The sequence below is a fragment of the Cebus imitator genome, unplaced genomic scaffold, assembly GCF_001604975.1.
Source record: "Cebus imitator isolate Cc_AM_T3 unplaced genomic scaffold, Cebus_imitator-1.0 Scaffold135, whole genome shotgun sequence".
Lineage (NCBI taxonomy): Eukaryota > Metazoa > Chordata > Mammalia > Primates > Cebidae > Cebus > Cebus imitator.
Window position 1 is genome coordinate 3501286 of NW_016107450.1, and position 13401 is coordinate 3514686.

The 13401-nt window shown below is 45.6% G+C and overlaps 1 protein-coding gene across 1 annotated transcript in view; it reads right to left on the minus strand.

Annotated features, from left to right (window-relative positions):
• Nucleotides 1-13401, minus strand: part of PATJ (PATJ crumbs cell polarity complex component) — a 413527-nt gene that overhangs the window by 19242 nt on the left and 380884 nt on the right. The window contains exons 40-41 of the mRNA XM_037743097.1: nt 11395-11517; nt 9891-9995 (exon numbers count right to left, since the gene is read on the minus strand). Of these exons, the coding sequence (XP_037599025.1) occupies nt 9891-9995; nt 11395-11517 (228 nt within the window). The remainder of the gene's footprint in view (nt 1-9890; nt 9996-11394; nt 11518-13401) is intronic.

Consider the following 13401-nt stretch of genomic DNA (forward strand, 5'->3'; position numbering starts at 1 on the left):
AAAAAAAAAAAAAAAAAAAAAGACTTTAGACTTTACAGCTCTAAGAAATCTCTATCAAGCCTTTCTGTCTTAAGATGTGATTGGCAAGTAACTTGATAGGCAGCAGAGTTAAACCTTCTGGAGCTTTGACTTGTGAAAAGGGATAACCTGATCTCCAAAGGGTGTGTTCAGCTTGGAGTGCATTTAAGTTCAACTCTGAGATATAGTCCGTGAGCTGGCTCAGCCTCGCCACTGGAGTGCTCTTCTGCCATCATCAACATCAGGGACTGACTGAACAACACAGAGGTAAGGCTGGGAGATGTTTGTGTGCTTTGGGGAAGGCAAACAGGCTAATGTGAAGTTTGCTTTTTTTGTTTTTTGGAGACAGAGTTTTGCTATTGTCACCCTGGCTGGTGTGCAATGGCACGATCTCGGCCCACTGCAACCTCTGCCTCCCAGGTTCAGGTGATTCTCCTGCCTCAGCCTCCCGAGTAGCTGGGAATACAGGTGCCCACCACCACACTCAGCCAATTTTTGTATTTTTAGTGGAGATGGGGTTTCACCCTATTGCCCAGGCTGGTCTCAAACTCTTGACCTCGTGATTCACCCATTTTGGCCTCCCAAAGTGCTTTTATAGGCATGAGCCACTGCACCCGGCAAAGTTTCCTTTTTTTTTTTTTTTTTGAGACAGAGTCTCTCTCTGTCGTCCAGGCTGGAGTGCAGTGGCATGAACTCCGCTCACTGCAACCTCCGCCTACCAGTTTCAAGCGATTCTCCTGCCTCAGCCTTCCGAGTAGCTGGGACTACAGGTATCCACCATACCCAGCTAATTTTTGTATTTTTAGTAGAGATGGGGTTTCACCATGTTGGCCAGGATGGCTTTGATTTCTTGACCTCGTGATCCGCCTGCCTCAGCCTCCCAAAATGCTGGGATTACAGGCGTGAGCCACCATGCCCAGCAATATTTGCTCTTTTTTAAAAGTAAATCTTGCTGGGTGCAGTGGCACGTGCCTGTAGTCCCAGCTACTCGGGAGGCTGAGGTGGGAGGATCGCTTGAGACCAGGAGTTCTGGGCTGTAGTGTGCTATGCCGATTGGGTGTCTGCACTAAGTTTGGTGTCAATGGGGTGACTTCCCGGGAGCGGGGACCACCAGGTTGCCTAAGGAGGGGTGAACCGGCCCAGGTTGGAAACGGAGCAGGTCAAAACTCCCGTGCTGATCAGCAGTTAGATGGCATCTGTGAATAGCCACTGCACTTCAGCCTGGGCAACATAGCAAGAACCTGTCTCTCTCTCTCTCTCTCTCTTTTTTTTTTTTGTGGTTATCTTTTGCTGCTACACAAGAGACCCCACCCCTTAAAAGAAAAGAAAAAAATAAAAGTAAATATTACACTCCCGGGTGTAAACTTTTGGGAAAGGTTCCCAGAATAGGGATGGGGCAGAGTAAGCCTGGGGGGAGAAAATGTTCCCGCTCTCCAGTGAGCTTTGGTCAGTGTCATCTAGTGTGGGAGGCAGATATGACCACATGCAGGTCAGAGTGGAGAGAGGAGACAGGAACGACAGGGATTCCTTCTGGGAAAGGCACAGGGACCTTGAGGTTCTTAACTAGACAATAGGCATTAAAATCTCTGTTACCTGAATGTAGTTCAGAGCTGCAGTGTTTGGAGCCCTTTCATGGGTGGGGGCAGCGCCAATCCTAAAATCTGCAGCTGTGGTTTTGCATTTTGCATTACTCAGATCAGCAAACTTTTCTCTCTTGTCCCCCTATACCCAGAGGCCTGGAAATGTGGCTGGTGACCCGGCCTCTCAAAACAGGGGAGGTCCTTTAAACTTATGCTTCTTCTTGGCGGGAACGATGGCTCATGCGTATAATCCCAGCACTTTGGGAAGCTGAGGTGGATGGATCACCTGAGGTCAGGAGTTCATGACCAGCCTGGCCAACATGGGGAAACCTCGTCTCTACTAAAACTATAAATATTGGCTGGGTGCGGTGGCTCACACCTGTAATCTCAGCACTTTGGGAGGCCGAGGCAGGTAGATTATGAGGTCAAGAGTTTGAGACCATCCTGGCCAACATGGTAAAACCCTGTCTGTACTAAAAATATAAAAATTAGCCGGGTGTGATGGTGGGTGTCTGTAGTACCAGCTACTCGGGAGGCTGAGGCAGGAGAATCGCTTGTACCCAGGAGGCGGAGGCTGCAGTGAGCCGAGATTGTGCCACTGCACTCTAGCCTGGCTGCAGAGCAAGACTCCGTCGCAAAAAAAAAAAAAAAAACCCTACAAAAATTAGCCACGCGTGGTGGTACACACCTGTAATGGAAGGAGGCTGAGGCATGAGAATCGCTTGAACCCAGGAGGCAGAGGTTGCAGTGAGCCAAGATCACGTCACTGCACTCCAGCCTGGATGACAGAGCGAGACTCTGTCTCAAAAAAACAAACAAAAAACTTGGGCTCCTTCTTGTTAGGCACAGTGCTGCACTAAACACCCTGAGTGGTTAAGGAAGGTAACTAGAACTGGAACTGCTGGTGATGGGTATGCATCACCATTAAAGGTAGTAGAGCTTCCTAAGTTACCAAACGGTTGTGTTTACTTACATCTCACTAGGCATTATCCTCTCCAGCTCTCATTATCAAACATTTAGTAATTGCTGACCTGAGGTGGAGGAGACCCCCGGCCTGAAGGAAGACAAAGAACTCTCCCAGACAAAAGAGGGGGAAGCCACAGACCTGAAGAAAGAGGTGGAGAAGATCCCCTCATCCAAGGAGAAGGAGACTGTGGACTGAGGAAGAGGTGGAGAAAATCGCCCCACTTGAGGAGGAGACTATGGACCTGAAGGAAGAGGTGGAGAAAATCCCCCCACCTGAGGTTGGGGAGGCCACTGGCCTGAAGAAAAAGGAGGAAGAAATCGTCCCACCAGAGGAGGGGGAGGCCGCAGTCTTGTCCTCTGAGCCTAAGGAACAGTCAGAGACATTTGCATCTGTGGAAGAATCCACAAGTCTGCTTCTCTCTCAATCTGTGTTCCCAGCTCCAGAGGCGTTTTCTCCTCAGGCTGCTGCTCCCACTTACTCTGTGTTCCCCCCTCCGGAGGCATTTCCCCCTCAGGCTGCTGCCCCCCCTCACTCTGTGTTCCCCCCTCCAACTGAGCTCACACCTCATTCCATGTTTCCTCCTGCCAGTGGGTCTCCCCACTGTTGCTCCAACAGGGTTCTCCCTTTGATGTGAATTTCCTTAGTTTGTGCTGCCTTCCCCACTGTTTTCCCATAAGAAGATATTTATTCTCACGTACTTCTGTGCTTTGCCTCTGCGCTGCATTTAATAACGTAGGGTAAATGGAACATTAAATGGAATTAGAACTCTATGTTCTACAGTGGAATATTGTGTATTTCATAAGCCTTCTAAATGAGTAATAAAGCAGAGGTCTTTATCGCATGGACCTAGGATGAATGCCTTTCTTTCAAAACAGGTTTAGGGATTATGTTTTGGAGAATTGAGAAGTCAAAATAATTTCTAGATAAGCAAGATATTATAATGCACAAAAGCTTGAGCACCTTGCTTAGAACTTTCCTAAACATTCTTGCAAAGGAACAAGATTAGGCCTTAGACGTGTTAGGACCCAAGTCTTTAAGGACCAAATCTGAGATTTCGGACTGGCTGGGTATGGTGACTTATGCCTGTAATCCTAGCACTTTGGGAGGCCATTGTGGGAGGATCGATTGAGCCTGGCAGATCAAGGCTGCTGTGAGCCACAAATGCACCACTGCACTCTAGCCTGGGGGACAGAGTGAGACCCTGTCTCAAAAAAACATACACCACGCACACACATGTGCAAAACATAAAAATCCTCAGTACTCACACATAGCTGGACCCTCACCCTATGGGTGCACATGTGTTGAGAACAAACTGGAAGCCTGTAAAGTTAAGGTGATCCCTGAGAAATCTGGCATCTTAAGATGGGGACACATTATAGGAAAAAATCACAAAGTCCCATGCTTGGCCTTCGGTACAACTGAAATAGAAAGCACAGCTGCTTAAAGTTTTTGTCTAGAATCTAGTGACCCTGATTTTAGTGACACTGGAATATACTTATTTTTTCTGTATCTGTCCTGAATTGTCAAAGGTTTGGAGTAAAATCAGAAAAGGGCAAACTGCCTGTCAGCCACATCACCACCTACTGGCACACACCTCGAATGCCACCTGGAAAACCACTCTACTTCCAGGATTTTATAAAGGAATTTTATGCCGGGCGCGGTGGCTCAAGCCTGTAATCCCAGCACTTTGGGAGGCCGAGGCGGGTGGATCACAAGGTCAAGAGATCAAGACCATCCTGGTCAACATGGTGAAACCCCGTCTCTACTCAAAATACAAAAAATTAGCTGGGCATGGTGGCGCGTGCCTGTAGTCCCAGCTACTCAGGAGGCTGAGGCAGGAAAATTGCCTGAACCCAGGAGGCGGAGGTTGCGGTGAGCCGAGGTCGCGCCATTGCACTCCAGCCTGGGTAACATGAGTGAAACTCCGTCTCAAAAAAAAAAAAAAGGAATTTTAGTGTCCTCTGACTTCAAGCTATGTTATTATAATGAAAGTAATTAAAGGCTGGGCATGGTGGCTCATGCCTTTTAATCCCAGCACTTTGGGAGGCCAAGGCAGGCGGATCACCTGAGGTCAGGAGTTCCAGACCAGCCTGACCAACATGGAGAAAGCCCATCTCTACTAAAAATACAAAATTAGCTAGGTGTGGTGGCACACGCCTGTGATCCCAGGTACTCGGGAGGCTGAGGCAGGAGAATCACTTGAACCCAGGAGGTGGAGGCTGCAGTGAGCCAAGATCACGCCATTGCACTCCAGCCTGGGCAACAAGAGTGAAACTCCGTCTCAAAAAAAAAAAAAAAGTAATAAGATACCACTTATTTGGTATATACCATTTGCAACACACTGCATTTATGGGACACTTTACATCACACCTCATTTAGTCCTCAGAGCAACCTTGTTAAGGGAGGAGTTCCACAGTCCCTGTTTTAGAGGAATAGAAGCTTAGACTTCAGTAAAAGGATTTAAACTCACGACTTCCTGACACTACAGCCTACCTCTCCTACGTACCTTGCACTAAGTCTTCATCTCAACTTTCACATCTTAGGTCTTTGTCCTTTTCCTGTAGTTTGTCCCTGTCTTCATGGCATTAGTTTGGCTCTTTTTTTTTTTTTTTTGAGACAGAGTCTCACTCTGTTGTCCAGGCTGGACAGTGTAGAGGCACAATCTCAGCTCGCTGCAACCTCTGCCTCTGGGGTTCAAGTGATTCTCCTGCCTCAGCTTCCCGAGCAGCTGGGATTACAGGCGTGTACCACCATGCCTGGCTAATTTTTGTATTTTTAGTAGAGGTGGGGTTTCCCCATGTTGGCCAGGCTGGTCTTGAACTCCTGATCTCAAGCGATCCGCCTGCCTCAGCCTTCCAAAGTGCTGGGATTACAGGTGTGAGCCACTGCACCCGGCCTGAACATTAGCTGGCTTTTTATTTGCAAACCCTGTAGACTACTTTTCTTACCCTGGCTGCATATTAGAATCACCCAAGAAATTTAAAAATCACCTGATGTTCATGCCACATCCCAGACAAATTAAATCTGAATCTCCAGGGTGGGGCCCAGGAGCCGGTATTAAAATCAGTGATTTCATTATGCAACTAAGGTTAAGATCATTCCTTTAATGGTACTCACACATGCCATGACACGCCTGCTCTGCACCCTCGATGACATACCTTTTCCATTCCCAACCCTGGGTAAGGCATCCACCTTTCTCCCCTACTGGAATTTTTCTGGACTAAATTGGTAACTGTGCTGATTTCTTCTCTATTAGTTTATGTCCTTCAGCTTGATTGGAATGGCTCAGCAACTCCATGTGAGCAGCATGAGGTAGGTATCCTGCTTTGGGCCTGGCCCTGTGCCCGAGGCACAGACGCAGATTTCTCCAGCTTTGGAGAACCATGATCTGGAAGGATATCAACACCCAGGCACTCCCTATTCTTGGATAGGGAGTTTCTAAACAAAGGATTTTCTAGCATTTATAAAGAAAAGAAGAGGCTGGGCGTGGTGGCTCATGCCTGTAATCCCAGCACTTTGGGAGGCATGGGAGGCACTTTGGGAGGCAGGAGAGTCTCTTGAACCCGGGAGGCGGAGGTTGCAGTGAACTAAAATCGCACCACGGCACTCCAGCCTGGGCAAGAGAGTGAGACTCAGTCTCAAAAAAATAAAATAAATAAAATAAATTTAAAAGGAAAGAGGAGAAACAGATTATCCAATAAGTATAACTCGAACGGAAGTTTGAGATCAGCTGGAAAGTGCAGGGCCTAGTGATAGGTATATTTGAAGAGAGGAAATAACGATTAACCTTGGGGAAAATAAATCTGTATGAAAAAAAGGAATGTAAGTATAGTCTAGTAGCTCAGTATGAGTAACATTTATGCTGGGCACCATAGCTCATGCCTGTAGTCCTAGCTGCTCAGAGGCAGAGGCAGGAAGATCACTTCAGCCCAAGAGTTTGAGGCTGCAGTGAGCTATGATCATGGCACTGTGCTAAGCCTGGGTGACAGAGTGAGATCCCAGCTCTAAATAAGTTAAGTAATAACATTATGTAAATGTAATGTCAAAATAATAAAAACCAATATAACCAAACATTAGGATGAATGAATTATTATTATTATTTTAAGACAGAGTCTCGCTTTGTTGGTCAGGCTGGAGTGCAGTGGAAAGATCTTGGCTCACTGCAACCTCTGCCTCCTGGGTTCAAGCAATTCTCCTGCCTCAGCCTCCCAAGTAGCTGGGATTACAGGCATGTTGTACCACGTCTGTCTAATTTTGTATTTTTAGTAGAGACAGGGTTTCTCCATGTTGGTCAGGCTGGTCTCGAACTCTCAATCTCAGGTGATCCGCCCGCCTCGGCCTCCCAAAGTGCTGGGATTACAGGCATGAGCCACTGCGCCTTGCCCCCCGCTAACATTTTCTTTAAAAAAATTTTTTTTCAGGCCGGGCGCGGTGGCTCAAGCCTGTAATCCCAGCACTTTGGGAGGCCAAGGCGGGTGGATCACGAGGTCAAGAGATCGAGACCATCCTGGTCAACATGGTGAAACCCCGTCTCTACTAAAAATACAAAAAATTAGCTGGGCATGGTGGCGCATGCCTGTAATCCCAGCGACTCAGGAGGCTGGGGCAGGAGAATTGCCTGAACCCAGGAGGTGGAGGTTGCGGTGAGCCGAGATCGTGCCATTGCACTCCAGCCTGGGTAACAAGAGCGAAACTCCGTCTCAAAAAAAAAAAAAAAAAAAAATTTTTTTTCATTGGCGGGGTCTTGCTTTATTGTCCAGGCTGGTCTCAAACTCTTGGCCTCAAGCAATCTTCCCACCTAGGCTTCCAAAAGCACTGGGATTATAGGTGTGAGCCACTGCACCTGGCCCCGTGACTCTTTTAAATATCACATATTATAAAATAAAAAGGCCAACTAACATAATTAACACAAGAAAACATTTTGAAACCAAATGTCATTTTTCTTCTTAAAATATAGAAGTAGGAAAAATAAGGAACTCTTTCAATAGCATGCTACCAGTGGCAATCTGGAAGGGAGTTTTAAAATTGAGTTAATGTTACACTTTTAAATTGTGTCTTCTTATTTCTTTGTGAGAAAGACAGAGTGGAACAACTATATCGATGTGTAAAAACATCAATAATGCCTGTTTTCTGGTCAGTTACCATTTGAAGTGGGATCCTCCTAAGGTCTTTGTAATTCAAGGTCCTGGGCTCCGCATTGAAGAGCTGCTCTGTACTGCCTCTAGGGGTCAGCATAACGTGAAGGACAAGCAAGCACAGCCACCCATTTCAGAAAGCAAAGGATTTGTAGGGTGGAGGAAGGAATGCAGGTGACTATGTGGGTTTCCACTCAAAGTGAGGATGAGGAGTTGAGGGGAAGGGATTCGAGGCCCAGTCCACACAGTGTTTTGGTTTGTATTCAATAGAAACTCAGGGATCCAAATAATTTAATAATATTTGGCCTATCACATAAACTCCCTTGAAATTAGTGACAGGATTTTCTTTTCTTTTTTTAAATTTTAACTTAAAGACCAGTGTGATGGTAAAGACAGGATTTTCATGATTCCCCTCATACATGCTGAAAGCCACTTACTTTTTACATGTCTGTTTTGACGCTTTGGACTTAGACCACAGAAATGTTAAACACCACAAACTGGTTCTCCCAAAGGTCATGGTTTCTTTCTTTTTTTTTTTTTTTTCTAATTTCTATTTTTTATTATTAAAAATAAATTTTTAATTTATTTTGTAGAGACGGAGCCTCACATCACGTTGCCCAGACTGGTCTCAAACTCCTGGGCTCAAGCAATTCTCCTGCCTTGGCCTTCCAAAGTGTTGGGATTATAGGTGTGAGCCACTGTGCCCAGCCATGTCATGGTTTTTCAATTTGAGCTTCCTATATATTTTTTATTTATTTTGAGACAGGGTCTCACTCTGCTGCCTAGGCAGGAATGCAGTGGCACAATTGTGGCTCATTGTAACCGCCAGCTCTTGGGCCCAACTCTTGGGCTTGGGCTCAGGCCATCCTCCTGCTTCACTCTCTTGAGTAGCTAGGACTACAGGCACATGCCACCATGCCCAGCTAACTTTTTTATTTTAAGTTTTTGTAGAGATTGGGGACTTGCTATGGCCTAGGCTGGTCTTGAATTGCTGGCCTCAAGTGATCCTCCTGCTTCAGCCTCCCAAAGTGCTGGGACTACAGGTGTGAGCCACTACACCTGGCCCAAACTTCTTATTTTAAGGCTAGAATGATGAGTGGCTGGCCGGCTCTCTCTCTAAGGTAGTAAATGGTGGGCTTTATTCTTTATACTTATAAACTATTTTATTTTATTTTATTTTTTATTTTTGAGACAGAGTGTCACTCTGTCACCTAGGTTGGAGTGCAGTGGAGCAGTATTGGCTCACTGCAACCTCTGCCTCCCAGGTTCAAGTGATTCTCCTGCCTCAGCCTCCTGAATAGCTGGGATTACGGGTACCCACCACCACGGCCAGCTAATTTTTGTATTTTTAGTAGAGACAGGGTTTCTATGTTGAGACCATGTTGTCCAGGCTGGTCTCAAACTCCTGACCTCAGGTGATCTGCCTGCCTCGGCCTCCCAAAGTGCTGGGATTACAGGCATGAGCCACGGTGCCCAGCCACCTATAAACCATTTTATACCACCTCTGCTGAAGTGTGGTGAGCATAGATTTCTGGGGAAACTCATTAATGAAACTCACCGCCAGTAACCTGCCTCTCAGTCACTGCATGGTGTCAATCTCAGACATTTGAAAGGCTAAAATATAAGCAGGGGTAATTAATAGCACACTTTGCTTTTATATCCTGGTATATTTCCTGTGCCTCTGAACAATAGTGCTGGGGACTACAGCTGATAAACAATTGTCTGCCTTGGTTGGTGACTACTATGCAGTACGAATTTAACAGCGTTGGCAATCTATGCTACAGGAAAAGGAGCATTGTATTTCTCCCCTTCCTTTAAGAGGAAAAGAAGAAACAGCACTTGGGCAGTTCAGTAACAGTCTTTGGGCATAAGAAAAGAAATCATTTCTTATTCCTTACAAACTCTGATTTACAAAAGAACACTGGAAGCTAAAAGCTGTGTTGATTTATCATGTGAAGCAGAGAGTAATTTTTCTCCCCTTGTTAAGCTTTCATATAATCATGCTCACTGCCTGCATGGGTGGCATTAAAGAATTTCTGAATAAAAATAATAATTTCTTGCTTTCAACCTTCATAATTCACATCAGCAAGCACCCTGCTGGGTGGCGATGCCTACTGCTAGTGACGCTCAATCTTTTTTGCACGCCACTTATCTGTCTCATGCAGCTGCGTGCTCCACTGATCGAAATACCTGCAGGATAATGCGCCCGTAGGCGTTCTTCAGCAGATTAACCACATCCGCGTGAGACAGCCCATCCAAAGGTTGCCCATTAATGCTGACAATCCGATCTCCAACCTGGAAGTACAAAAGTGACAGAAAATCACTATCATTAGGAAAAATTAAATTTGAGAAGAATGCTTAAAATTCTTTGCAAGTCATATTTCCCATTTGTGGCTATTGTGAGGATTCTGCGTTACGACCGTGTATGCGTGTTTAATAAGCATGAGGAATTTTTTTTTGGCTTTCCCTAAATACGGACAAATCAGAGCTACAAGAAGGGGGCCAGATTTGATTATTAAAAGGCACAGTAGGCTACTTTTGTATTTTGGTAATGGTGGTGCTTCGTACACCCATCTGCCGGTAATAGCAGGGTGTACACATTAACTGTTCAATAAAGTTCTAATAAGGAAGCCAAATATTTTCTGCTTTATTTTTCTACTGAAGTAAAGACTAAGGGACAAGAAGGGGGAAAATCATAAAAATGGTGATTTTTTTTTTTTGATTGAGGGAAGACTCTAAGGTCAAATATCTCTCAGTTCAGAGCTGATTTTGGGTGGAATGAGGCGCTTAAAAGGGTAGAGGAGGGTTTGCAAAGGAGCTACAATGTCTTCTTTTATTGAGAAGCTTTGATACAAATAATAATATTTGCATGTGCCCAGGGACCTAATGAATTTTTTTCTTTTTTTTTTTGAGATGGAGCCAGGCTGGGCACGGTGGCTCACGTCTGTAATCCCAGCACTTTGGGAGGCCCAGGAAGGTGGATCATGAGGTCAAGAGATTGAGACCATCCTGGCCAACATGATGAAACCCCATCTCTACTAAAAAAATACAAAAATTAGCTGGGCGTGGTGGCGCACACCTGTAGTCCCAGCTACTTGGGAGGCTGAGACAGGAGAATTGCTTGAACCTGGGAGGCGGAGGTTGCAGTGAGCCGGGCTTGCACCACTGCACTCCAGCCTGACACCTGGCGACAGAGCAAGACTCTGTCTCAAAAAAAAAAAAAAAAAGGCATTAAACATGTACAGTCTGTTAAAAAAAAAAGAGACGGAGTCTTGCTCTGTTGCCAGGCTGGAGTGCAGTGGCACAATCTCCGCTCACTGTAACCTCCAACTCCCTAATTCAGGCTATTCCCCTGCCTCAGCCTCCTGAGTAGCTGGGACTATAGGCGCTCACCACCACACCCGGCTAATTTTCTGTATTTTAGTAGAGACGGGGTTTCACCATGGCCAGGATGGTTTCAATCTCCTGACCTCATGATCTGCCCACCTTGGCCTCCCACAGTGCTGGGATTACAGGTATGAGCCACCACGCCCTGCCCTAGTAAAGGTATAAAGTGTCTCTAATGCATCTTGCGTTCACGTGGGTCTCTGATGGCTATTGGAATTCCAACTTTAAACAAGGTGCCCAGGCTTACAGCTTCCTCTCCCACCCCACCACGTGCTATTAGCCCTTCAATCAGTTCTCTCTTGCTTACTTTAAGCTTCTGTGTCCGTGCAGCCACTCCGCTGGCCTGAATCATGGCAATAAATATAGGGATATCTCCTAACGGACTTCCTCTTCCTCCAGCAATACTGATTCCAAGGGCATCACTGAGCTCCTAAAAAAGAAAGAAAACATAATGCTTATATATTTAACAAAGAGCCACAAACGGACCTACCCCAGATAGCTGTTGAACAAAATCCCTCCATGAGGTAGGAGGCCAGGATAACACAGGAGTTAAGTGTGGAGCCTTTGGAGTAGAAAGACCTGTTTCAGCTCTAGCTCTTTTTTTTTTTCTGAAACGGAGTTTCGCTCTTGTTGTCCAGGCTGGAGTGCAATAGTGCGATCCTGGGTCACTGCAACCTCTGCCTCCCAGGTTCAAGTGATTCTTTTGCCTCAAATTCCTCAGTAGCTGGGATTACAGGTGCACGCCAGCATGCCTGGGTAATTTTTTTGTATTTTTAGTAGAGATAGGGTTTTACCATGTTGGCCAGGTTGGTCTCGAACTCCTGACCTCAGGTGATCCATCTGCCTCAGTCTCCATGCTGGGATCATAGGCATAAGCCACCCCTGCCTGGCCTCAGCTCTAGCTCTTAATTAGCTGTGGTGTCTTGGGGGAAGTTTCTTAACCTTATGAAAGTTGTCAGAATCTAAATGGAGTCACTTGTGTTAAAAAACAAACAGGCCAGGCAAGGTGGGTCACACCTGTAATCCCAGCACTTTGGAAGGCCAAGGTGAGCGGATCATGAGGTCAGCAGTTTGAGACCAGCCTGACCAACGTGGTGAAACCCATCTCTACTAAAAATACAAATATTAGCTGGGCGTGGTGGTGCATGCCTGTAATCCCAGCTACTCAGGAGGTTGAGGCAGGAGAGTTGCTTGCACCTGGGAGGCGGCGGTTGCAGTGAGCTGAGATCTCATCCCTGCACTCCAGCCTGGGCGACAGAATGACTCCGTCTTAAGCAAACAAACAAACAAAAACAAACAAACCAACCTAAAACCCTCATAAATAGAGCCAGGGAAGACTATGAAGAAAGCGTTCTCAGGCTTGTATGCCTGATCACAAAAATTATCACAAAAGACTGCAAAAACTTTGCAGGAGGGACATTACAGCCTTAACATAAAAAAACACTTCTACAAGAGCATCTGTCCAGCAAATGCCTGTCCAGCCTTGGGCTGTGTGTCATCCCTGTTATGAATCTTTGTAGCCAAGGATAATTATCTCAAAACAATTATATATTCTTCATTTTGTCCTCTAAAACTTATTTTCCTTACCCCTCTGAATATGCACATAGTCTACTAGGGCCTGTGTATTCCCATTGCAATGCCCTATTCCTGAATAAGCAGCATTTTCTTTTAGAGAGCCTCCCTGTTTGTTATTTAGGTTGAATACCTCTTTAAGCCTCCATCTCTATGTATAAAATGAGAAGAATACTACATACCTGACATTGTTGGTCTGAGTGTTAAATGAGATGTTATGGCACAGTCATGGCCTACAGAAGAGGCTCAATAAAAGGCAAGAGCAGAAGTAAATTAAAACACACACACACACACACCCTATGCGCTGCTTAGTTTAGTGGCCAATTCTGATGCAGACTTGGCAAGTATGTTCTCATATGGTGTTTATGATTAAACTGCCACACATACTATGCTCTTCTGGGTGTGAACAAACACATTTGGCTTTAAAAGACTGCATAACAAAGGATCTGTGAGGACACCCACTGTAGTGACAACAGTTTGAAGAGACACATAAAATGTGGCTGAAAATGTTCCCCAAGACGGACTCTGGTGAAGAGACCTGGCTCTAGTCCAGTTTTTTCCCACACTAGTATCATAGGGTTAATATTATTTAAATCACTAAAAGAACAAATGACAAGTCCCAGTTCTGGCATGGCAGCACAGGCACGTGACAGCGTATCTCTCCTGCTGGTTACCATCAAGATGTCTCGTCAAAATATAAAAAACAACTACCTGTGGTCTTTTTTTTTTTTTTTTTTTTTTT